Raw genomic sequence first — 26,704 nt, 5'->3', positions numbered from 1 at the left:
CTCAGTCCTCGTGTAGAGACTTTCTGATTTTATTTTTTTTCCCTGGTTGCTTTTGGAGCTGGGGAGTTCAACACAGGAGTCTGTGGCACCCAGTTCCCAAGACGAATGCGTTGAGCTCAGCTTCAGCACCATACGGGAGCCTCAAGGGCCCTTTTAGGCCACAGCTGAAGCACACGGAGCAGTTAGCATTTATTTGAGTTTGGTTTTTGATTGGGTTTTTTTTTCCTGGTTTTTCAGTTACCTACTCAATGTTTCTCTTACAGAGCTCCTGAAAGGGAGACAAGCAAGATGGGAAAAATAGCAGGAAAAAGGGCTTTTTTTTAAATATCATGCCACCAGAACTTCTGCATGGTAACAAAGGTATAAATTATGTTGCCATTTATTTAATTTGGATATTAATCGTGTTTGTGCTGTCTGTATGTTTGGATTCAGGACCCCTTTGGGAAGCAGTTTGTTACTTTGCAGCACTTGCAGGCCAGAATTTCAGATGCGGGTTCGAAATCGCTTTCTGTTTTTAGTGTCTGCTGTAGCCTTGTGTTTCCCCTCGGAAGCATCTGCCAAAGCACGGGCAGTGCCAGCAGGTAGTGCTTTCATTTTTTGGTGAATTTTCTCAGTTTAAACTTTCAAAAAAGAAAATTAAGAAGGAGACATGGCTCTGCAGCGTAGGTTACGTGAAGCGTGGTACAGCAATAGGAATGGTTCCTTTTTTCAAGCTTACGCATGCAAGAAAAAATAAACTTGTTTCATTCCAACTTACCTTGCAGAGTTCAGTAACTCCACATTCGCGTTGACATCTGGGGGCAACCACGTATATACCATCTTAACAAACTTTCTACCAGTATGTTTTGGGACTTTGAAAGCCTCAGGGCAATTTCTGGAAGCAGTGGCTTGGGTAACATCCAACCATAAAGCGCTGCGCTGTGGGATGGAAGTAGGAGAACTGGCTAAACTAGCATGGAAGCAAGAAATTCCGAGCAGTGATTTTCCCCTAAGTAACCCCCTGGGTTTTCGGTTACTGTAAACAGCTTTTCTTAAAATAGTTGTCAAGTCATACGAATGTTTGACCGTGTGACAGAAAGTTGAGGGCAATCTGGGAGAAAATCAAGAGGAATTCTTAACGTGGCTCTCCTGCACCGACAGCACCTCAAAATGAACCTGTAACTTCAAGGAGTGCTCGAGAGGAAACACGAGACATACGCTATCCAGGAATAAAGATGTCATTTTTCTCCAAAACTGGCTCTTCAGCCATAAACAGAAGAAAAAAGTTCAAGGTAGCAAATGATGATGATTAGCCAACGAGCTCTGTGCCTGCAAGTAGTCGAAGCCTAGCTAGGTTAAAGGTTTCAGTTGATGCAATACTGAAAAATGGTGTGGTGCAGAAGTTATTCGTTTGCGAACATCTGTGCAAGTGTACTTGATTTGGTAACTGATCGTGGAGGGTAATTTTTGTTACTGAATTGTTTCTTTAAATCAGTGTTAATGCTGGTGCTGCTTTCCGTGATGTGTACTTGCTCAAGCTGACAGGTCCTGTGATTGGAACTGGTATTTCTTTCAGTCTTTCTTCTTGTGAATTCTACTGTGTGAGCTTCACACATGCTGACCTAGAACAAAGGTGGAGAGCTTAGCTTTCTGTTATTTTAGTGTTGGCTGGAAAACACACCAATCAGGCTTTTTCGCTTTGATAAGACTATATTTTTAAATCACTGTTTGTAGTGCCAGTCAGATGATATTTTTTGGTGGTTGTTTGAAAGCAAGATTCACGTACAAGCACCCTGAATTTTTAAGCAGATAATTCATTAGCTTTGGTATCTGAAGTAACTTGTCCTTGAACAATGCAATGTTACATCATGCTACTTGATAACTTCTGTGTACGAGTTGGTATTTTTTCCAGTTCTTCACTCAGCATCAGTTTTGTCACCTGAGTCAAGAAGATCACAGAATATTAGGACATAAGAAATGTCTGTATCTGACTCTGATACGATGTTTTGAAATGCTTAGCGTTTAGTCTGTTCTCTGTGAAATAGCTAAAATGTTTGGTTCTCTTACGGTTGATGGGAGAAATGCACAAAATCAGGTGTGCAGAGAAAACGTGTTACATACGGAGTGTTCAACATCGTGGATGGTTGTTGTGAATTTGGATATGTGACTGATCACAGGGGCATCGTCACCTGGCTGAACAAGCTGGAGAGCGAGAGCAATGAGAAAGTTGGTGACCCTGTATCTGCCACTTTGGAAGATACAGAACTTTGATATCTTTCCAGTTACCAAAAAAAATGGTTTTTATTGTTTTATGGGATAGACCAGTGTGGTGGTTCCACCGCTTGGAATGAAAGAATTCATTATCTCAGTCCTCGAACTCTTAATAATTACTGTGCAGAAGAATGTATGGTGATGTAATTATTTACTTTGTATTCTTAAAGGCTTGTAACAGCAAGTTACATGAGAGCAGTAAGCAATTAGAATGTGTCAAATGTGGCTCACCATTACTTTCAGTTAGACTCTTCAAAAATGTATTGTTGATTCGGTGCACAAAGATAATGTCTTAATTTTCAGGATCAATAAGTTACAAGAATAGACTGAGCTTACTTAAACTTGATTTATTATATATTTTTAAATACAGTTACAATTGGAAATTCATTTGTTGGTCTAGACGGGTCCTTTAGATTATTTCACTATATTTTATTAGGCATGTAATTGAATGAGACAGATTTTTAGTGAATTACAGCTGCCCCCCATTCAGAAAACGCAGGAGGCTGGACAGCGTTGTCTCTTCGTGTGATTGTTTCTGAAGCTGGTGGCAGCGTGCACAAAAGGTGAATTGTGCCTGCAGCTGCAGAAATACATCTGGACCTTTTTAATCTTGGCTTTAGAGTCTAAAACTTAAACTGGATATTGCTCTGCTGGATGCGTAATGCCCGTGCTTGCATTAGGCTGAGTGGAGACCTTGGCTTTCCTGTTCCAGTTCAACTCCTCTGCTGCGCTGTGCAGAGTTTCAGATGAGATGAGAGTTGTGAACCTCTGGGGTATCACAAGGAGGTCTGCACTCTTAATATATTGGTCAAGAAATGCATTTTCATGAATGGATAACTGCATTGTATTTTTGCTAATGTTATTTTTACCCTTCTGAGTCAGTTTATTTTAGGGCTCTGCAAAGAACCTGTTGATGTGTCTCACTGGGGTTTGTTTCTAGTAATGATGATACGGGAAGTTTGAAGATGTAAGCATTTGAATTCTGAGGTGTGTCTGGTTCCCCTCACTCGCTTCAGACGCAGTGCGCCGTGCAATCAAGTGAGAACCCAAATCCTTTTAATACCTCTCAATTATAACACGTGTACGTGGTAAGGCTGTGAAGAAGTTGGTTCACTCATCTATAATGTCTGCGTAGCAGCACGTTTGTTTGCTGGGTGCATTGAGAGCTTTGTTAGAAGAACAGAACTTGTTGGGTGTGCTCTTTCTAGGTTTTGCACAACGTCAATGAAACTGTTGAACAGTTGTTTAATAGTGAAACAAAAATGCTGCCTATGTTTAGAGATGCAAATAACTTTAATATGTGGTCTTGTTTTGGCTTAAATGTAGTTCTGAGTGCTGTGCAACCATTTCATTATCCAAGTGGGTTAATGTTACTGAGCAGGTAGCTGGGTGGATTCTTCATTAAAACTGAACTTGTAAGATGCCTTGTATGGAATAAAAGTAAAAACCACATCTGCCTGCAGAGAATGGATCCGCAGAGTCAAAGCTTAAAAAGTGCCTTTTAGTAGGAAGATCTAGAAACCAAACCTGTTGCTTTTTTAACTGTTGTAGGGGTTGTCTCCAGTGATGTCATGCACCATAATTGTCTTCACATTCATAAACTTCAGTGATCAATTTGTAGGGGTGTTTCCATTACGATGAGAAACATTCAAGCATACTTAATTTTACCTTCAAAGTAAGTTTTGGTTCAAAGAGAAGAGTTCATAAATGATTAATTCTACATCTACTGCCACTTGTGTCTAAAGCTGCTGTGCTTGGAGTTATTGATTACTTCCCACCTTGTCTCTTACAAATAAGATAAAACAAATCCTCAGGACACTGCTCAGAAGTAACTTGTTTTACAATACAGTATTGAATTACTGAGTTTTCTTAACAGTGTGGCTAGAAATGAGCTGGATTATCAGTCAGGATCAAACCTGGCATTATGCATCACGGATAGAGAAGGCTTGTAAAGCAGAATTTTGCTGTCTTTTACAATTGTGGGCAATGAAATAGTTTCCAAGGGAAGTCTACTTAGTCCAAACAGTGCTGTACCAGATGCTCTGAGGTGGAGAAATGTCTCAAAGCAGTGATGTAGTGTGAAAAAATGAGAATTTCCTTTAAATATGGAACATTAACAGAGTTCTCTGGGAATTTCACTGAAGTGTTTTGCATCAGGAAATATTAATCTGCTGATGCAGAAACAAATTCTGTGCCTGAACTCAGTTGCAATCCAGATTTCTGGTGTTTCAGTTGGCTCTGATTCTTGTGAATGATCACCAAAAATCTGCATTCCTGAGAGAACAGAATGTGATTCTCTCTGCCATAAAACTGGTTGGCTCGCGTGTTCAAAGCTTCATTTTCAGATGTGCAGTTTGCTGCCGTCCTTGTTTCAAGGGCTTTAAAAAGAAGTTTAAATCATCAGCTCAGGGTGCTTTGCTGCTTTGGGTCTCTTGAGGGTTGACCCCAGCAGGCAGCTGAGCCCCACGCAGCTCCCCCCAGATGTGGAGTGTGGGAGAGATTTGGGAAGGCAAAAGTGAGCAAACCTGGGGGTAGAGACAAAGACACTTGAATAAGTCAAGGGAAAAACCAAATCGAATAAAGCAAATCCTCTTCACTCCACTTTGACAGACTTGAGAAGTTCCCTTCTCTTACTGCGGATGTGGAGAGGGTTTCACCTTGGTGGAAGATGCCGTTGCGTTCACGTGTTGGAGTAAGAAACAAATCTAACTTGGTAAATGAAACCTTCTTCTGGATTCTGCCATCTTTCTGGCAGATTTTAAGCGCATAATAATTACAGCAAGTATCTAAATTGCCAATTAAATGGACTTCTTGGCTAATTTTTATAGATGTTTGAGATCCAGTGTTGTTGGTAACCTAATTTTATGAGTCAATTAAGATTCATCCTTGCTGAAGCTTTCATTCAGAGATGAAACACTGCAGTTTGATGCTTTCTGGAGATGCGTATGAAGCAAAGCCACATGCATATTTATTTTCTAGTTCAAGCTATTTCTGTCCCTTGAAGTACTACAGCTACGTTTGATTTCAGCTGGCAACTCAAGAGAGGATGGGGTTGGCTCTTATTCCACCAGTCATGCCAGGACTGGTGGATTCGTTTGTTCTCCTTTCTTTTATTTATTATTTTGAGCGTCAATGTGAAGGGTGTGTATATTTGATCTTCTGCTGGCTCTTTTGGAGTCCCTTTCTGGATAGAAGGTGCATCCTGAGCCCAGAATGTCCAACTAATGGAAATGCTGCTCTTTATTACCATGTGCTGTTAGGTAGAGTAAAGGGAACATGGCATTATTTTTCCTTTGTATTGAGCTGATTTTAAATTCTGTTGGTGCTAGTTCTGTTAAATTGAGCTTGTACCTTTTTCACCCCTTAAAGAAAAGAACGAACATGAAAACTGAGTGGCTTTTTAGAGCTCGTAGGATTTGCGCCTTTCTATTCCACTCCTGGCAGTACTTGTGCAGTATTTTAATAAATTAAATTAAATTTTCAGAAATTAAATTTAATTCCAGTGTATTGAACTTCTTACACCCTACCTGCTCATGCTGGTGAAGGTCTGTGTTTATTTTCAAGACCGCTCACTGTTTCTGTACTTGATTTTATGTAAATGCCCACAAGTAGATTCAATGTCCATATCATGAATGTGACCCAGTGTTTTAGATCTGTGCTCTGAGTGAAAAAACCAGGTTCTTAAAGGTAGCAGGATGGTGTTAACAAAGCAGTGGCTTTCCGTGCTTGCTGCATGATGTGAAATTTCAGAAGACCCTGCAGCTGCAGTCAGCCCCAGGCCTCAAACCTGCCCTTGCTGAACCACATTCCAGGCGAATGAGCTCTCCGTGCTCCCCTTTCTGTAGAAATGTCAATATTTCTTTAAGGAGGAGTAACTTTTGGTTAACCGGCTGGGGCTTTGTTGAGGATTAAGAGAATGAGTTAGTATGGAGTAACTAGTTACGTTGAATTATCTAAGTCATAGTAGTGACATTGTTTGAGCTCTTGCAGGTTGGTTTGAACAGGTACTGGTGTTTGGTGGTCTTTAATGGGTGTTTGAGTTGTGAGGATCCAGGATCCGAGCTGTTTTATTAATGTTTTTCTGTTGAGGAATGGAATCTGAGAAGGAGCAGGTGGTGACAAATTTGAGGGATTACTAACACATCCAGATAAATGGCATGGGAAACGTCACCTTTGAGTACTTGACAGAGCTGTAAGCACATGAAATGACGTTAAGGTCAACCACTGTGGGAGCCTGTCTTTCCGAGGGGTGCGTGCATCTCTTCTCGTGTAGATGCTCGCACGCACGTCACAGAATGCGGTGGGTGAATGAGGTGCTTTAATGTGATTTGCGACGTCTTGCACTTTTGTTGGCCTGGTTTTAAAAATAAATTCAAGTGGGAGGAAATGGTTTAAAATAGCTGGGAACTGTGCAGAGTCTGGGACTGATCTGACTGCTGCTGTTCCTCTGGAAAGGAGTTCCCTGTGCCTTCTGCTGCTGGGGACTGTCAGCTTGTAGGGGACCCTCCAATCTGCGCAGCGCTGGTATCTGCATTTCTAAATTGTATTACTGGACACCGTAATACCTTGTTTAACCTGTTTGGGGGTGGCTTTACAACATCACCAAGGTGCAAGCTTATTTCAGAGGAAGCAAAATGATAGTCCTTTGGTTAGAAGATACCAGAAGCTCTTCAAAGTTATTTGGCTTAGCTCTGGCTGGTCTAGTTTGGTGTAGTGTAGGCACTGGCATGCAAATAAGCAAAATGACCAGAAAAACTGGGTTCTGCTCAAATAACTTGTCCAAGACTTCTTTCAATAAATTATGTAAAGCTTCATTGTTTTCTGTTAATTGCCTTGGCACTCACTTTAAATGTCGTTTCAAAGAGAGAAAATTGCATTGTGAATGTTCTGGACAACCTAATAGAATTTCTCAGAGCAGGGTATACGATAACGCAGCCTGCAGTACAGATTTACCAACCAGTTATGAAGTTGTACTGTTGTGATGGGTGTTAGACATTTTTGGGATGGTTTTAGCTGTCGTCTTTCAGTTTGACCTTCAAAAATAACATTAGGGAAATCAATCTGTTACAAACAAAAAACCAAATGTGGCAGTTTTAATTCATGCACACAAATCCCATAATAAATCCAATTAGTATTTACCAAGCCATAGCCTTAAAGTATGAGGAAATGGAGGAGCTTTGTTGCTTATCTTGTAAACCACAAAATCTGGGCTGCTTGTGGTCAGGGATGTGTTGTCATCATTAAATTACGAATTTCCAGTTCTTAAGATGCCTCTGGCTGTTGAAGTGAAGCCCACCAAGATAACGTTAACCTATAAACCAGCAACGCCTGATTGCTCACAGCATTCTCCACAACGAAGAGCGAGTGAAGTCCTGTATGGAAAATGTTTATATTCCTAACCATTACTACGGATGTAAAAAAATATCTCTATATACTTTGTATTTCTTCTACACTGGAGGACTAAAAGCTGTGGACATGAAACGATGTTTGTGCTTTAGGAAAGCTTTTCCAGGTCTGTCTGATGCAGGGGTATTGCCCCTTCCTTGAAGAGCAATTTTGACAGAAGCTGTTAACTACAGTTGCAAGTGTGTAAGTGAATTCTTTGGGGTACATCACGGACATGGAGGAGGAAACGCAGATTACACAAGCTCAGTATGAAGCAAACAGGATGTTTTTTGTCTTCTGGTATTCCAACCTAGCTGAAAGTAGCTTTTTGCTGTTTTGAGTAAGAAAAAGGACTTAATCCTATCTTTTTGGCTCCTGAAAGCTAAATGCTGTTATCAGTGTGTGTTCAGCTGCATGCAAATTCACATGAATCTCTGCTAAGTAGAAGAACTGAATTTAAGAGAAGTGATATGAGCATTGTACTTCTAGTGTAACTCTGATGCAAAATGTATTACTTTATTGTTTTAAAAATTCTCCTAGCACTTTAGGAGAATTTTCAACTGTTATTTAAAGTAACTGCCATGAATATTTAGGTTTTTAGGTGATAGTTACTAAGCTTGTATATCACTTAGAGGGATATGACTGAACTTTCGTTTTCAAATAACGATGAGCTTAAGGTGTGTGGTGAGGTAAACACAGCATAACTCTTGTTTGCAGTTAAGTCTTTGGTTGTAGTTACTTCATTTGTGCTTGGTGAACATTTTTATAGGGAAGCTTCATTGTCTCTGTAGTGAAACTGCGCTGTGTGATGCAGTTCCACTTCACAAGGCCTTTTGTAATGCAGTTATTGTACAGCATGGCAGAGAGGACAAACTGGCATTCATCTGTACGACCCTGTTCACTCTAAGGCTCTTAAAAATGCCATTTATCATTAAATCATAATTTTTATTTCTTACTGCCTTCTGTACAAGACTGTAACATGCTGGAGTTGCTCTTACAAAGCATCTCTGGAGCTTGCAAGCTGATATCTTAAGTGGCTGTGCTTGGATAGCAGCCCTGAGGATTTGTGCTCCTTGCATTTCAGCTGCAAACAGGGGTAGGTTTTGAATTAGCAGGGTTTTTTTCCTTTTTTATGTGCTGCAGGTAGATACAAGGCTATTTCAGAAGAGAGTCCCACCACGTGAGTTGTATGCAACAGTAGGATAACTCTGCAAGAGTTTAAATAAAAATTAGAGACTAAACATAAGAAGGGAAGATGCAAGAAAACATGGAGAAAATGAGGGAATTGTAGATCATGAAAGGGCTGTATCTTGTGTATATACAGATTTTCTTCTGGAAATATTGGCTGCTGTTTTGCTAGACGGATGCAATACTTGTGGACAATTGAAACCATAAATATTAAGAGGATTTCTCCTTTGACTCTGGGGCAGTGTGGTTGCTGGTGGCTGAACTGCCTGTATCTTTTTGAAGCGAAGCTGCTGCTCCTTTGCCTTCTGCAAGCAGAGCACTTGCTGACAGTTTTGCACTGGAAGTCTTCTCAAATACGTGTATGTGACTTGTAAATGTTTGGAGCTGTTGCAGCCTTGCCTAGGAGAATACAGCACAAAAGTAAGGCAACTGCTGAGCAGGAAAGTTGGGGAAGATTTAAAGGTCTGCGATGGAGAAGAGCACAGGAAAAAGGGAAGGAAGCGGTCGTCCAGCTGAGAGCAATTGCAACAGCGCTGTAACAGCAGTTGAGAGAAGCAGCTGTGTAGAGTTTTGTCCTTGTGGAGATGAGGACTTGTAAATAAGAAATTGCAGAAGGTTACATGGAAATTCAGATACTCGCCATCATGCAGGGCTTGTTACAAAATCCTGTAGAGGTGAGGAAATAGGGAGTTGCTAAGGGAAAAGTGACAAACAGAAATACCTGGCCTTGACAGACACAAGACTTAAGGCAAACGCTACGTTCATTAACGTAGATGAGTTCCAAAATGTGCTATTCTAGCTTCTCCTCCTGACTGGAGAATTGGGAGGACTGTATGTGTGAGAGACATTCAGACAGCTTTTGCTCTGGGCAGTGAGGTACAACCAGGAGGACTGATGCAGTTTGATTTCTTGCGAGAGGGGAAGAAGGAATTGGCTTCAAGTATGGCAAGTTCCTCTGCTAGGAGCAGAGAGTGCTTCTGGCTTTGTTTCTCTTAATTGGACTGGAATTGTGCAAGTTCTAATTACTCGGGAAAAACGACTGTCACAAAAGCAGTGGGATCTTCAAGGCTCGTAAAAAATTGAGACTGACAGATTGAGGTTGTTTTGAAGGGATATCGATAGCATCGCCGTGCTGTCGTTTATCTCGGTGTACTTGGCTCGTCCTTGGTACCTGAGGAACATTTGTAAGAGCGGAAACGACATTTTCTCAATTCTCCTCCTTAGATTAAAATTGGGTGAAGTAAAAATGTTTGTTATGCCATTGCCAACCGTCTGGGGAAAAAAAATCTAATTTAGTCTGTCCATAAAAAAAAGCTGGAATGCTTCATAAATCTGTGAGTTGTTTGCAGTGTGCTTGGCTTTGCTGAGAAAAAGTTTGCTGTTTCTTTACGCTCTCCCTCTACAGGGAAAAACCTCCCGTTGTCTTTTCAAGAGTTCATAGCAGTAGCCTGACAAAACTCCTCTAACGGTCACTGGATACCGATTGTGTGATGTTCAGTGAGGCCCAGCGTTTTTATGCAAGAGTGAGATTTCGAGACACAAAGTTCCCTTTCTCATTCCCAACTTTCTTAGTTGAGGATGTGGTCGGGCTGAAAAGGAGATTTTTTTTGTTTTGCCAGCTGTTTGTTTTCTTCCTTCAGTTCTCTGCTCATTGTAGCTGTACTTGCCTGAACTATAACTGGCAGTAAATAGTATATATTTTACAGTAATGTGTATGATCTATTTGTATAGAGGGGAGTGTGGCACAGTACAGCAGCTGTTCGTGTGGTAGGCAGCATTTGTCTTCAGAATGACTTTGGTATCGAAAAGGGCATTTACTTGTGAAGGCAAAAATCAGTCTTTTACCATGGGAAGAAATAGGAAAATTAATATTTGTCAAGTGTGCGTGTTTGTGCACAGAAGAAATGTGGAAGTTGCTAATTCTGTTTTCCTGTCTTGTCAAATAGATCATCTAAAGTAGCTGGGTTCCGCAAAAAGAAGACTCGGACAGCGCAGCTACTTAACCTCCAGATCAAGTTCAACGATGCATTAGAGGACGCTGGATTGGCTGTGCAGAGATTTCACACTGAAGGATGAATAGTGAAGAAGAGTTTTATGATGCCGTCACGGGTGAGTGATAGGCACAGTGCCAAGAAGAGCAAAAGAGGGTTAGGAATATATTGCTGTTAATACATGAATAAAAAAGTAAACTGCTGTTGGTAAACCTTGTCATACTATCTTCTGAAAAGAAGAAAGGAGGAATTAGAATTCAAGTTCAGACTTGGGATTGAAGGGTTTTTATTAAAGCTTAATGCTGGCTATCATTTTATCGCTCTAACAGTTCTTCAGTGGCCAAGTCTTGCTTTAATGTTCTGTAAAATGCAGGTAATCTAGCAACAGCTTGAGAAGTAATGCTTTTAAGACCCTTTGAAGGGTGAAATAGCTTCTGTGAGTTATTTTTATTGTTATTTTATTCATTTCTTTATTTTAATGGAAAACTTATCCTAAAGAACTGAAGTGGAAAATGTTTTTCTAGTCAGAAACAAATTACTGTAGAAGTATGCTTTCAAGATAAGGAGCCAAAAATCCTTGCAATCCAGTGGCGTTTCTAGAAAAGCAAACACGAATGAATCACTTCACACTTGAGCAGTGAATCAAATAGTACTTATCTGTGAACTAATAAGGATGAATGGTTACTTATAAAAGCCTTATGTGGTTTTTATTGGTGAAAGAAAATCCTTAAAGTAGTTTAATTAAAAAAAATCCTTTCAAAGATCTCAAACAGTTTTAAAGACTTCCAGTTAAATATGTATTCAGAAATCCTGTAACAGAGGTGAAATGAGAAATGCTGGTGATGGTGAGTGCTTAATGTAGAATTACAGGAATGAAAAGCGAATCGTGGGAAAGGTGAAGGCTTAAGGAATGGAAGGAGCGGGGTAGATACAGGTGGGTAGGGTGGACTTAGACATAGTTGGTGTGGAATTCGTATAAGAAGTAAACAGAAGGATTGGGTGAAGCAATCTGACTGACAGTGGACTGTATAGGACTTGTCTTGGAGGAGAGGAGGGGATTTAGATTGCATTCATGCTAGCTGGGAGCCATAGGGGCTCTAAATTCATCTGTAAAATCAAATTGCTGTACCAGCATAATCTTGAAGATGACGGGTTGTTCCTGTATGTCTTCAGTAATCTTGCAATTCCAGGAGCTCAGGACTGCAGCCGTGAATGAACTAGATTTTATTTTTTTTCCCCACTGAAAAAGGTCAACAGAAATGTGGTTATGAGGTTTGTGTCGTACAGCTTTCCTGGTGGTGCGCTCCTTTGACCCTTGCTGCAGAAATGCACAGCCCTTGGTGTTTGAGTCATCTGCGTTTGAACACTCTGGTTTTGTCCTCTTTCCTCTTTTTCACCTTAACCTCAAAAGCTTGATTCTGCCTGCAGGTGCTCAAGGGGGTAATGACCTTGGAGCTATTGTACATGAGATGTTCTTTACCTTGCAGTCTTGGCTGGCTGTGCTGGGAAGTGGGATGTTGAGCATCGCTTCTGTGAGCACTCCTTGTCCCTTCCTAATCTTTCTTAATTTTCCCACGGGAGAGAAGTTTTGAAGCAAAAGAAGATGTGGTGTCTTCACAGGCTCTCAGCACAGCCATCTTCTGATGGAGGGTGTTTGGTGTGCAGCAACCACTCCAGGAACTACATGATGTTGAATTTTTTTCCCTTATATATGTTGCCCTGGAGTGTACCCCACAGGTGCTTGGTTAAAGAGGAGTGCTAAGTGCTTGTTTCAGATCCTTTCTTTCTCCCTTGGGACTGTCTTTGAAGACAGGTGCTCAATCTTTTTCTCCAGCTCAGTGCTTCAGAAGATGCTCATGGTTTGATGGATTACTTGCACAAACCTAGTGACATCTACACCTAGTAGTTCGTAGCTGTGTCTTGTCCAAGTCATACATTAATGTGACGCTAAAAACAACTGTAAATAGGTCTTTCTGCACTCATGTTCCCCAACTGCTGATGCCTGTAGCAACTCTTTGCTCCTTTTAGCACTGTGGACTGTGTATCTTTCAGATGACGCTCTGCTGAATTTTTTAGGTTCCAATGGGTCCTGGTAGTGCCTGCCTTGTCTCTTAGTTTTTGGATGGTCTAGACATGGTGGGTGTAGATCCAGTGCTCCCAGGAGATCAGGTTCAGAATCGAGGTCCTTTCTGAGCCAAGGTGAGCTTTCAGTTTCCACAGTGAAAACTTCAGGATTTGGGGTTCCAAAATTCGATAAAGAAATGAAAAGTCCTTGGCAGTCTCCTGAGTCTGTTCTCTCCAAGGACACTCACCTCGCTCTAGGTCAGATCAGCAGATGGGCAGAAGATACCTTTAGACGTGTGTTTGTTCTCTAAGTCTGGGACTGGAATACCAGAAGGAAGCACATTTTCCAGCTGGGTCTTAGCTCCATGTTGAGATCAAAAGAACGTGTACACCATACTCTTCTCCTCTTGCTCCCTCAGAGTCCTGGGGCCTGCTTTCCCAGAGGGATCTGCAATGTGTTCCCATAAATTCACTGATTTTAGTAGTTGAGTACTGTGGTTTGTGTCCTATATGCAGCAAACCGGGGCTTAGTAGAGCACTTGAACTCTGTGGGAAGCCGTGCTCAGGATTCTGCAGCAGTCTCAGCAGCAGCCCAGGCAGTTTGCTGCCTCCTTTAAGATGCTATGAGCTCGCTCCTTGAGGACGCCACAACTTTTCCATAGTTATTAATTGGTGACGTCTACTTCTAGAACATGAATCTGTCCTAAGGAGACTCCTGGTTTTGTTGTGGTGGATTTCATCTCTTTGAGAAGTTTCCTGTTTCTGACGCTGTCCCCATCACATCCAGAGGACACGCTCGTGTGATGGAATTGTCGGCTGCGTGGCTGGGAGTCATCCTCCTGGCAGATGGTCTTACCCTGACTGGATGATGATTACACTTGGAAATGTGTGGGATGGGCTGTGTTACGTGGGTGATGAATCGAGTTAGTGGCTGGTAAAGAGCTTCCTTGGAGAGAAGTTGCTTTGCGTTTGGAGGTCATTAGTGTGGCTGATTAGTTGGCCACTTGACATCCTTACTTCATGAGTGAGTGCCCCCCTTGGGAGTCTCTTGGGAATGTTCTGGTGGCAAATGTGTGTCTTTTCATAATGTCTGGCTCAAACTGGATCAGTGGATTCTGCCACCGTGTTTAAGTATTGCAGATGTGAAAGGCCAGCCCTCCTCCTGTCGGGGCAGCGCCGTACGGCTGCGTGTTGTGAGGATGGACTTGTTTTGAAAAGCGAGTATGGGAATTTCTGACAAAGCAGAAATTACCTCTTGCTTCACTTGCTGTCTGTGCTTCCAGCGTATTTATCCCTATTTCTTATGCCCTTCTGAGGCCTGAAGTTTCGCGATACTATGCTATTTTGATTCCCTTTCTGTCTTGGGTGACGAGGCTTAATGAGTATTTAAGGAAGTTGCTGCCTGTAGAAAGGGGCGGTCGTGTGTCCTCACGTGTGACTCAGAGCAGTGTTCCTCTGCTCCCGCGTCGGTGGATCTGGAGCGTGGTCTGAGTGGACTCATTTCGTTTGCAGGATGTGGAAGAAGAAGAAGGCTAAGAAAACTAGAGTTACTGGCAAGTGTCTTTTCTTTAAGCTCTTGAACTAGATTAATGTTGGTGCCCAACTTAAATATTTGACTTTGAAAAGTTAAGACTTTTGAAAGGCTTTTGTTTCACCCTTACCACACATAAGTTGCGACTTTTAAGGTGATTTTTGACATTTTCTTTGTCTGTGGTCCCTTGTCCTCCTTTTTTTTCAATCGCCATTTTTTTCCTCGCTCCCATTGGCTCTTCACTGTAAAAACTGTCCTGCAAGGTACAGCCTCACTGATCCGTTTTGCAAGTTCAAGGCTTTGATGGCAGCTGGAGAAAGACTCTTTTTGTAACTGAGAAAAACTACAACAAATGATTTCAGTAAACTGTTTTTATTCCTGATCAGTATTTCTTCTGTGAAGAAGAACCTGGATAGTTTACAGAACTGTAATACTCTACAATTTCACTGGGAAATGGCTTTTAAAACTTTCTCAGTGGGTTTGTAATAGCCAAGCCAGCTGATACTTAAGGTTGAAAGTCTAGTAATTATCGAGCTGTGTACCCTAGTGGGGTTTGGGTTTTTTTTAAATTAAGTGGAGATACATCCTAGTAAAGCAGACTTTCCGCTTCTGATGTATCTTGTGTTTCTGGATCTTACTTAATTTGTATTTGTATGCAAGACACTTGTTTGAATGGGTATTTATTTGCCAATGTCATATTGTTGTCCATAAGTAACATACATATGTACGAATCTAAATTTACATTGTGCTGTACAGAAATAGGGCAAACCAATTCTGAATCCTGGATAAACAGAAAGATCAGTGTGGATGACAACAAGAAACATGTGGTAGGATTTGCAGGATTTCAGGTACAATGTAAAGACTGTAATTCCAGTAACGTTTTTCCTAAATATTCCCCATGAGGCAGCTGACTGTTCCTCTTACAAAGCTTTACTTTTATATTTAGGTGTGTGCATCTCATTGAAGTGCCCATTAAATGCCATGCTGTTCCTGATGTTGGATGTGCTTGATCAGCTTTCTGGTTGAGGGCACGTGTACCAGAAGGCTCCTCTGATCTTTCCAACTTCATCAGTTAAACTAATGAAAGTTGTTTTGTTCTGCCTTTTCCATCTCCTTGTACTGTGGCAGGTTCTGAAAAAAGCTAATGTGTGGTTAGAAATGCCATTTTATAAAGTTATAAATATTTTTGTTGGGGGTTGACTGAAGATAGGCACGTGTTTTTTGAAGACAGGTGTTTCAGGGTAGTCTTCATTTTAATAACCTTAATATATATACACAGACAGACACAGACACAGACAGACACAGACACAGACAGACACAGACACAGACAGACACAGACACAGACACACACAGACACACACACACAGACACAGACACACACACAGACACAGACACACACACAGACACAGACACACACACAGACACAGACACACACACAGACACAGACACACACACAGACACAGACACACACACAGACACAGACACACACACAGACACAGACACACACACAGACACAGACACACACACAGACACAGACACACACACAGACACAGACACACACACAGACACAGACAGACACACAGACACAGACAGACACAGACAGACACACACAGACACACACACACAGACACACACATATATATATATATATAAAATGACGATTGTACTTCCCAGTTGAGTACTGGCACTGCTAAGATGTGGGTATTGCTGTATAATTACCTACTTGTGACATCAACACGTAGGAGACAGTTTAACACATGAGATCACCCGTTACACCGGCTGTTTCCCAAATAAGGTCATACTGGTGGTACTTCCTTGTGCTGTTTTCGACGTTTTGTCATGGTCTTGATTACTGGAAAAAAATGCAGCTTTTTATTTCTGACTGTGTGCACCTTGCTTGAATTGCTCTGATAAAGTAAAAGCACCCTCTTGGAGATGGTGACAAAAGGAAAAGCTGAAGTGCTACTTATCACGGATGCTATTTTTAAAACAGACGATCACAACATTTTACTCTATTTGAAATTGAAATAATCTTTGTCAAAACTGATTTTTTTACTCTATTAGACTCCATGAAACATTACATTATTTGTAATGTTCTGAAATCTTTACCCACAGCTGGACTCAGGGATGGGCTGTAGCTGGGTGTGATGGGAATGGTCAGCACACAGACAAGCGGTTGCCCAGGTTGTGATAAGAGGAATGAAAGGAATACAAGTATTATATTAGTGTATTCCTTAAAACCATGGCAAGAATTGAACGCCAGCAAATACACACGTTTCATGTTGCTTTTGGATTCTGACTCTTCAACTGGTAGCTGGGAACTAAAGTCATCTTGTAGTTGTTCATGAAGAATTGGACCTTGTGGCACTCAGGAATTAATGCTCTGTGAATGATTTTCAACAGAAATGTTCCTCTAATCACAGAATCACAGACCATGAGGGATTGGAAGGGACCTCCAAAGCTCATCCAGTCCAATCCCCCTGCCGGAGCAGGAACACCCAGATGAGGTTACACAGGAAGGCGTCCAGGCGGGTTTTGAATGTCTGCAGAGAAGGAGACTCCACAACCTCTCTGGGCAGCCTGGGCCAGGGCTCTGTCACCCTCACTGAGAAGAAGTTTCTTCTCAAATTTCAGTGGAACCTCCTGTGTTCCAGCTTGTGTCCGTTACCCCTTGTCCTATCATTGTTTGTCACCGAGAAGAGCCTGGCTCCATCCTCGTGACACTCACCCTTTAGATATTTATAGACATGAATGAGGTCTCCCCTCAGTCTCCTCTTCTGCAAACTAAAGAGCCCCAGCTCCCTCAGCCGCTCCTCATAAGGGAGATGCTCCACTCCCTTGATCATCTTTGTAGCCCTACGCTGGACTCTCTCCAGCAGTTCCTGTCCTTCTTGAACTGAGGGCCCAGAACTGGACGCAATATTCCAGATGCGGTCTCACCAGGGCAGAGCAGAGGGGGAGGAGAACCTCTCTGCCCTACAACCACCCCCCTCCTGATACACTCCAGGATGCCATTGGCCTTCTTGGCCACAAGAGCACAGTGCTGGCTCATGGTCATCCTGCTGTCCACCAGGACCCCCAGGTACTTTCTGTGGCGGTACTGTGACAGTTGTGAATTGTATTGATGCATCATTTTGGTGTTGTGTTGATGATCCTTAGTTGCTGTTAACAAGTGCTTCGTTTCTGCGGTCGTGTGGCAGCACTGACAAGGGGCCTGTTCCTGTTGATAGCGACCAAATGTGTGTGTGTGTATATGCATAAGATGTTTTTTACAATTTTCTTATATAAAGACATAAGCAAAAATAAATTGGCATTATTCTAAGTGTATGTGGGAAGTAGTGTGACTTAAATTAAGTCATTTGACTAAAATCTTGGATTCTTGGTTTAGTCCAACTTGTGCTGAAGACTGCTTGATTACAGAAGCTCCTGTTCCTGCACATTCCTCGTTTCACTTTTTTATGGTTAAAGCTGTTCAAAGCGTGTTGTTATTGGGGCTGCTGGTTTTAGTGGTGTTTCCAGTAGCTGCCTACCCAAGTGGATGGAATTGGGCATAGGAAATGGAGCTACTTACTGCAGGTCGTGCTTTGAGCTCAGGGAATGATTCAATTTGGTGTCCCCAGGTTCTTGCTGCAACCATTAGGGAAGCGTCACGGTGTGCACACTTGGATGGCAAAAAGAAGTTAGATAGCCTACATTTCTGTTGCTGTAGGAGTCTGGATGTTTGCTGCTGGATGTTTTTTCTCCTTGCCTGTTAGCAGTATAAGTAGGCTAAGTTAAATTTTCTGAGGGCTTTGAGGAAAACTACGTAACTGAACAAAATAACTGTAATCACACCGCAGCCCTGAAGAGCAGACAGTGCAGCTAATCTGATCAGCTGTAAGACTCTAAATTGGTTTTCTGTTCAGCAGTGTGAAACATTTGAGAATGCTTGACTGTCATGCAATACTTGGTGATAAATACTCTTGGAAATCAGGTCACTTAATAAAGGATTTTTACTCTCTTCTTTAAAATAAAATAATCTGGTATAAATGTACGTCTGCTGTGAGAGTTACAAAATATGCGTGGCACTCTGTGGCATAATAAGGTTCTTGAGAAAATTGTTGTTGCCTTCTGGTTTTTACACAGGCTTTGATTCCGACAATTCTTCAGGAGACTTTTCAGAAGCAAATCATAAGGTTACAGAAATGCTTGATCTAGATCCGCACCAAAGCAATAGGACTGGAAAGCATAACGGAGAGACAGAGATTCAGGAAAATGGGATTAAGAGACACAGGTAAACACGTAGCACCACACAGTAAATGAGGAGTGAGTATGTGCTGGTCCGTTACCTTTTGGGGCATTACTGCTCTCATTGGATGAGGTGATTTCCCTGGAACCAAAAAGACATTTCCCCGGTCTGCTTCCAGTGTCAACTCTAGGTTAATGTTTTGCTTCCTTTATAAATACTTCAATACCTACAAATGAAAATGTCATCTTGTTTAAGTGGTTAATAATGACAGTTGGTTTTTTCCAATTACAGGACATCATTACCTGCCCCAATGTTTTCTAGAAGTGATTTTAGCGTGTGGAGCATATTAAAAAAATGCATTGGACTGGTAAGTTAGCTTGGATGAAGTAGGCTACTCTAAGTCTCCTGACTTGAACTGGTTAATTTTATTCCATAGAACTGATGACAAAGGATAAAACCTGGTGCATTTTGCGTATTTTTCTATAGGAAACATCATCTTAAACTGCTGCTCTCTACATCTCAACATTCATTTACAACCATTACTATTTCCTTAATTACTTCAGCTGTTGCTAAAGCAAGTAAGGAAGCACTTAAACGATGCTTTAGTGCTCAGGCATGAGTGCAAATTTTAATTAAACAGCCAAATTTGCTTGGGTATAGTAGAAGACTTGGGGAATTGGAGATCTCTGTGAGAACTTTGTGTCTGTCTTATATCCACATGCGAAATGAAAAACATTCAGTTGGAAATAAAGCCACTAAAACTTGCTTGAGCAATCCAAATCCTGTTCTTTATGTAACTGTTCCTTTGGAGAAATAATTTGTGGTTACTTCAGTAAAATAATTAGATTTTATGCAAATAGGCATGTGAGGATTTCAAAGGAGTGCGTGGTACTTTAAATATCAGTAGTGAGCTGGGTGCTTCTATTATTATTATTATTATTGCTTCTACTTACGGAAATTTTAACCTCTTCTGTTTTATGTAGGCCATGGACTGGAAGGTAACATTTCTATTGAATTTACTAGGTTAGCTGGATCAATTTTTGAAGTTGTTTACTCTTTCAGATTGCTGGTAGGGTTCTGCAGCACTTCTGGCCCCTTTCAGCCATGGCACTTAGAGGTCTGCTATAGGCTTGCCAAACGTCTTTTGAAGAAGGCTATAAACAAACTAACCCATAACTGATTTTAAAAATTATTCTTCTTGTCAGTTATTACCTTAGTGCTGTGTCCAACAAATTAACTTATCCCTTTGTTTTTATTAGGAGCTGTCTAAGATTACGATGCCTATTGTCTTCAACGAGCCATTGAGTTTTCTTCAGCGGATAACAGAATATATGGAACACATATACCTCATTAATAAGGCTTGTAGTAATGCAGACCCCCTGGAGAGAATGCAGGTAAGTAACAGCTACCACCTTCTGGTTAGCTCAGAAGAAGTTTTTCTCTCCCAAAATCTTTCATTTTAAGACAGTTTCTCACTTGAGTGTATTTCTTTCTCTGGGGCTATCTTAAGAATACCCATATTTGTCTCTCTAGACAAACTCCTTGTTTTACAGTGGCTGTGTCAGATATTTGTGACACTTTCACACTTGATGCCGGGCACAGAGTTTGAGCCAAAAGTGTGGGGCAGGAGAGAGCCACAGCTGACGATGCCCAAGGACCTCAACCCTTTTCAGGGCTACTTTGTGACTCTCTTTGTGGTTTTGTGTGTTGTGAAGATGAGCTCTTGGCTTTAAGTCACCCTAAACTGATTTGTCAAGTGGCTCCATGATTACAAAGTTACTGCATGAAAAATTGTTGTCAGAGACAAGCTTCACCACTCTTCTTGTCCAAAACTGCTGAGAGTAGAATATAGTACCTGAGTGGTACTAAAAGCAGGCTGTCTTCTTGGAGGTAGGTGGAAAAGCATGGAGCAGAGCGTAACCTGACAAAATTTATTACAGAAAAGAGTAGCTTTCAAAATGAGATTTTTATTAATTGTATTGCCCCACTTCCATATCACTTATACTGTTACTTACAAATATTCTGGCCTTAAGCAACGTATAGCGCTTTCTTTTTGGAAGAATAAGGAAATGCTGTAATGCGCAACAAATACAATATATTAAACCTAGTTTTAATGCACTGTTCTCATAACAACGTGTGCTTAATTTGCTTATAGGCTGTAGCTGCTTTTGCAGTTTCTGCTGTAGCTTCTCAGTGGGAGAGAACTGGCAAACCATTTAACCCGCTGTTAGGAGAAACCTATGAATTAACCAGGTAATAATTACTTCAAACTGGGAGCTGGGGCTATTTGTGTTCTTGAGTTAGCAGACTCTTGTGCTACTGCAGTTGTTTATTCAGTTAAATAAATAATAATAAAAAATCTACTAAAATATATTTATGAGGATACCTAAAACTATTTTACCCAAACTATCTCAAAATCTTTGAGAAGTTGCTATAAAAGTCAATTATTTAAGTATTCAGAGGAAAAATGGTCTGTGTTCTTCCACCAAAGACGCTTCCTGACCAGAGACTATTAATAAATTTAAACAGTGTTTTGCAGATCATGTCAGACAGAGGAGTTAGTTTGAAGGACTTCCAGCTTGCTTAAATAAATAGGTAATATATCTGCAGTGGAGAAAAGACTTTTCAGCCAGACTTGCTGCTGCTGCCCAAAGAGTTCAGTATTTTCAAGAGTTATTTCAGTGAAACTTCTTCAAATGCCTTTCCGGGTAGGAAGTCATTTAAGTGTTTGATTGCTGGTTGATTTTGGGTGTGAAGAGAAGGTGTTCAGAGTAAAGTTTCTTTCATTTCATTAATTGTAAATGTGTCATGAGACTATAAAAGGAAAAGTCTCATCCTCAATCTAAAAATTTCTTCAGACTTTTTTGAAGTATCAAGTAACTCTTTTCTCTTGTAACATTTAAAAAAATACTGTTTAATGCTCATTTTTTTTGTTGTTGCTAGGGAGGATTTAGGATTTAGGTTTATATCTGAGCAAGTCAGCCACCACCCACCTATTAGTGCATTTTATTCTGAAGGCCTCAATAAGGACTTTATTTTCCATGGATCAATCTATCCCAAACTAAAATTCTGGGGAAAGAGCATAGAAGCGGAGCCTCGGGGAACAATTACCTTGGAGCTTCTGAAGTGAGTATGAGAAGCAAATACCCTTTATTTCCATGTTGATCTCCTTAACATCTATGTAAATAAAAAGATAAGTGATAATCACCCTATTGGCTCTCCATAGGTGATTCTCTAAACACCTCTTGCTGAAGAGTTGTAGGAGTTTAAGATTGCCTTGTCACCTATCAAACGCTTCCTGTGCGTGATCACTTTCCTATCAAAATCCAGAAAGCCTCTCCAGTTACTCCTGGGCTTGTCTCTGGCTGCGTACATGTTTCATAAATGACGTGACTTTCCGTATGTTGGTTTGTGCCCTGGTGGCGTAGAGACTCTTGAGCTTTCTCAAGCAGGGCATGAGGATGCGCCAGGTAATGGTGGCAGAAAAAGCATTCTGTAATTGTACGCTTCAAAGACGCTTTTTTATAAAAGCTTTCCTGAAGCCAAACTGAGGCTGTTTTTGAAATACTTGCTTACGAAACTTCTAGACATTTGGTTTCAATAAGAGTCAACTTTTCCTGCCATATCGAGCATCGACTTTTCCTGTAGTTTCTTTTGAAAGCCGAGTTTATTTGTCGAGCTGCTGGCATCTAATCTTCCAAAGCTTAGGAAAATATGAACTGGTCCTGGATGTAAATGTTGATGGAAATAGAGGAAATTTCTTCTGAATGTGGAAGGGACGATGAATGTTAGTGTAGAATGCAGACGTGACAAAAACCAAGTTTGTTGCTTGAGAGAGAGCCTTTTTTTCGAAGACTATTAACATTCTTGCTCTGATCAAATCACAGGGCACAGGTTCAAATGGGAGTACAAACGGTTAAGGCATTTATTTTAAAGAACTCTTTCAAGTTAGCAGCAGAAGTTGAAATCAAATTTTGAGCCTCTGATTGTTGTGATTTGTGCCGTTCTGTTGCTTTGAGCAGTGTGAAAACTGCTCAGGGCCTGAGCGAACAAGGAAGTGTTTAGGAAGCAAAATTGCAAGTCAGTGTTAAATACTGCAGTTCTGGTAACCAGGACTGCGCTTTCAAAGCGTGCATTAGAAAATGCACTTCTTCTTTACTTCTGCAGCATAAATAAGTGTTTCCACTTATCAGTGCTGGCCATGAGTGTCTTGTGTTTGGCTTTAAGCTACACAGCTTTTGTCAAGTACTTTTTGAAGAAAAATGTGTGCTGGTGGGGTTTGGGGGGTTCTGGTATTTTTCCCCCACTTGCAGAGCACTCATTGTTCTCATGTCTGCTTCAAGACAATTTGCTGTGGACAATAGTCAGAATTCAATGATCTGTTTTTTCTCTGTACTGGGAAGTGACGGACTGGTTGGAAACATTAAATAGGAGTGTTCACTTGCTGGGAGTAGAAGTACAAGCCATTTGTTAGGGAGGACGCTGCTTGCTTTTGTATCTTTGGACTAAAATAGAGTTTGCAAGCTTTCCTAAGATGGACTGATTGCCAGCCAGGTACATTCAGTGTTTCATCAGCATGGAAAGATGAGTGAGAATAGATGGCTTTGACTGTGCCAAGCTTAGTGATACGAGGAATCCTGTTGTTTAACCTTTTGACTGCTTTTAGAATAGTGTCTCTTAAGGATTTGGGATCTGTTAACTCGTCTTTGTAAAGTTTTTTCACAAAACATTAAAAACAAGTGAGTAATAACTGGGATTTTGAAATGTCATGTTCATGAGGCCTGAATATAGTGCTACCGTGTCCCAGTGATGTTAAACAATCAACCAAAAACCCCCAAACCACACACCCTCACGCAAAATTGCCTCCAGTGACACTGGAGCAGGCCTCAAACACCAATGTGGAAACTTGTGGCGTATCTGTGGAAACCACTTCTGCAGTTTGCTGCCTGGTGTCACTCTTCAGCTTCAAAAGCCTTTACCACCCAGTGTTTGTAAAATGAAAAATTGCTTCAAGTGGGTTAGTCTTAAAATTTAAATGTGAGTAGGGCGAAAAATAAAGGGAATATCACTTTATTAACTTGCAGTAATGTTTAGATACAACACATCGTCGGCTTTTTAAAGCAAAGACTGTTTCTTTTCTGTGTTGAAGTTAACTGCTGGCCGTTCACAGGAGTTGTTAAATATTTTGCCCTGCCATGAATAGAATTGAAAGCAGGCTTATGTTCCATCTCAAACCCGAGACATCCATTTGTTTCTGTTTTCTTTACAGACATAATGAAGCTTACACGTGGACAAATCCAACCTGTTGTGTACATAATGTAATTATTGGTAAACTGTGGTTAGAACAATACGGAACAGTAGAAATTGTAAATCACAGGTAATGCTGATCGGGAAACTGAGGGTTGGCTTATAGAGACTGGTGCAAGATCGACTTACTGATGTATTTAGGGGCTTGCTTCCTAAAGCATGTACTTATTTCTTCTACAGTACTGGAGATAAGTGTGTCCTTAATTTTAAACCGTGTGGACTGTTTGGGAAAGAGCTTCACAGAGTGGAGGGATACATTCAGGACAAGAAGTAAGTGATGAAAACCTCTTGGCCTCTCCGTTTCTGAGCACTGTGGCATTTCTTTAGTCCTGGCATGGTGACCACAATCGATGTGACTGCGAAGTTACTAGCAATGCAGATTGTAACCCATTTCTCTTCTCTGTGGCAGTATTAAACCCTGGATCCTAGGTTGGTAATTTTAAGCATTATTAGATAAACTCTGCAGTCTTCTGAAATAAAGGTATCCAGGGAAAATGTGGAATAGTCACAACTGATTTCACTGTTAGACAGTCACAGTTCCAGTCTTCAGTTTAAAGTAGTGAGACTATGTTTATATAGAAATTTTTAATCAATTCCAAACCTGTTTCATGACTCTGAGTCTCTGTATCGTAAACTATCGGCTTTATTGCACCCACACTCATTTTAACAGTGGCAAAAGCATGCGACTAAGTCATGAGGGTGTGTTCTGCAGGACTGAATGCCAGAAGGACTGGGATAAGCTGAAACCTTCTCTTTGCATTATCAAATACCTGTCTTCTAAGAAATCCGCAAAGAAACATAAAATACAACAAAGCAGGAAGCTGGGTATTTAGTGTAGATCAGAATCTGCCTGAGTTGGCTTAGAAGGCTTTATAAGAAGCAAAAGCTCAGGCTCCTTTGCTTTCTCTGCAGCAGAAAGAAGCTGTGTGTGATCTATGGCAAGTGGACAGAATGCTTATGGTGCACTGACCCCACTACATACGAGACTTACAAAAAGAATGAAAAGAGAGGTGGAGAGCAGAAGAAACTGAAGCCGGTAAGGGTAAGGGTTCACTAGGGAGAAAAGATACTGAAATCTGAGAAATGAAAGGAAAACACCTTCTTTATGGAAGTTGTCGAGTGGTGGTGTGTGTGGAGGGCTAAAACCGTCCTTTGGTTGGGGTTGGATGTGGGCAGTGTTAATCTCATGAGAAGGCAATGCACTTTGGACTTGTATTGACTTCAGTGTGATCTGCTGGTATTGAAGGGAGCTCAGAGAAATGGTGTTTGCCAGAGATTTATCAAAGAGAAATTATCAAATATCAACCCCTAAACTCATGATGTCCAGTCCTTGAATGAGGAAAGTGGCTCTGTTACCAACTCCTGATGTAAAAATACTAGGAAGTTACATGTGGTTTAAGTCAGTTGTGCTTTTTGGTGATGCAGCCTGTCAGAATTTATGATGTAGACAACAAAGGGGTCTGGAAACATGCAGGACTTTTTCCTCATGTGGGAGCAGTGTCAGGTAAGTTACTACCAAAGTCTCAGTGTTACGTGGAAAGTGCAACATGGTGCAGCAGAGGCTTTTGGGCTTCCTGATATCAAGAGGGGTTTGCAGACCCTCATTGAAAATGAAAATGTTAAGTTAAACAAAAGCTAATCACTCTTACCATTAAGAGGTTCAAACTATTTAAAAAAAAAGTATTAACATCAGAAGAATCTAGAGCAACAACAGGCTTTGCTTTTGGCTCTGGATTCCGTCATGGTGCGCACTTATATTTTTAATCTTTTTTTAAATAATAAGATTCTGTTAATCTTACGAAAATCAACTCTTTCTTTCCTTCCTTCCTGTTGAATCTATTTTTAGATGGGGAACTGTCTAACAGTAAACCAGATGCTGACATGGAAAGTAGACTAAAAGAGTCCTTTTATATAGTGAATATGCAAACCAAATGATTGCAATTAGACTCTTAACCATATGGAGCTGTTTTCTAGTGAATAAAACAGGCCCTGTTTAACATAGTAGGGTATTTTTGAATAAAATAAATGAGCCATGTCGGAGGGGACAGAAAGAAAATACAAAGGGGGTGGGAGCAAGGGGAGGGAGGAAAACTGTGATACTGCCATCCTAGGATGTTACTGCCTCAAACTTCCCTTCTGGTTGGTGTGGTTTTAAATGGTTTTTCACAGTAAATCCTCTGAAATTCCACCATGTGGCTGTGTGTGTCCTGTGACAGTCAGGTCCTCGCAGATTCTGAAAGCAGCCTCTTGAAGAAGACTGCATTTGATTTTTATATATGCATTATAGCAGTGCATCTGATAGCACAGGAACTTGGAAGGAAAGGCAGTTATTTATAAGCTTTAAGTACGCAGTCTTCATGATAACAGAAATTGGCAGTGATAATAATTGGAATCTAGACCGTAGGAAATCAGACTGAAACAAGGACATACCCGTTTTTTTAATCACACATCCAAATCTTTCACAAATGATGAAGCAGTATCCGAAAGCAAGCGTGCCCTGTTTATTTTGCTTAGGCCGTTACGGGGACTAGTTTAAATGGCAGTCTTGGCTCATTTCGATCTGAAGAAGCGGTAGTCAGGTTAGGTGAAGGAAAGGGCTAGAGAAAAGACTTCTGAATGACATTAATTTACTATTATTATTATTATTTTTAAACAGATATTCGACCTTTACAAAGGTGGTGGGAGCCTATTCAGAGATACCAGGAGCACAACATTATGATAATGCATCCGGGCAGGAACAACCCCATGTTCCAGTATAAA

The 26,704-nt window shown here is 40.9% G+C and overlaps 1 protein-coding gene across 1 annotated transcript; it reads left to right on the top strand.

Annotated features, from left to right (window-relative positions):
- The first annotated feature begins 260 nt into the window (after positions 1 to 260).
- LOC104534794 (oxysterol-binding protein-related protein 2-like) lies at positions 261 to 25,001 on the top strand. The gene is made up of 10 exons (XM_010184675.1): positions 261 to 360; positions 10,770 to 10,932; positions 18,535 to 18,682; positions 18,929 to 19,004; positions 19,897 to 20,031; positions 20,793 to 20,890; positions 21,581 to 21,763; positions 23,907 to 24,014; positions 24,125 to 24,214; positions 24,857 to 25,001. The coding sequence occupies exons 2-10, from the start codon at positions 10,896 to 10,898 to the stop codon at positions 24,999 to 25,001; spliced, it is 1,020 nt and encodes a 339-aa protein (XP_010182977.1). The 5' UTR covers positions 261 to 360; positions 10,770 to 10,895.
- The last annotated feature ends 1,703 nt before the right edge of the window (positions 25,002 to 26,704 follow it).

The sequence above is a fragment of the Mesitornis unicolor genome, unplaced genomic scaffold (genome assembly GCF_000695765.1).
Source record: "Mesitornis unicolor isolate BGI_N332 unplaced genomic scaffold, ASM69576v1 scaffold16325, whole genome shotgun sequence".
Taxonomy (NCBI): Eukaryota; Metazoa; Chordata; class Aves; order Mesitornithiformes; family Mesitornithidae; genus Mesitornis; species Mesitornis unicolor.
The sequence above is the reverse complement of the archived record's forward strand: the minus strand, read 5'-3'. Positions and strand labels throughout refer to the sequence as shown.

Coding starts and splice junctions, on each gene's coding strand:
- LOC104534794 (XM_010184675.1), top strand. CDS start 10,896: ATGAATAGTGAAGAAGAGTTTTATGATGCCGTCACGG. Junction 10,933..18,534: donor GTTTTATGATGCCGTCACGG/GTGAGTGATAGG, acceptor GTTTTTACACAG/GCTTTGATTCCGACAATTCT. Junction 19,005..19,896: donor TAAAAAAATGCATTGGACTG/GTAAGTTAGCTT, acceptor TGTTTTTATTAG/GAGCTGTCTAAGATTACGAT.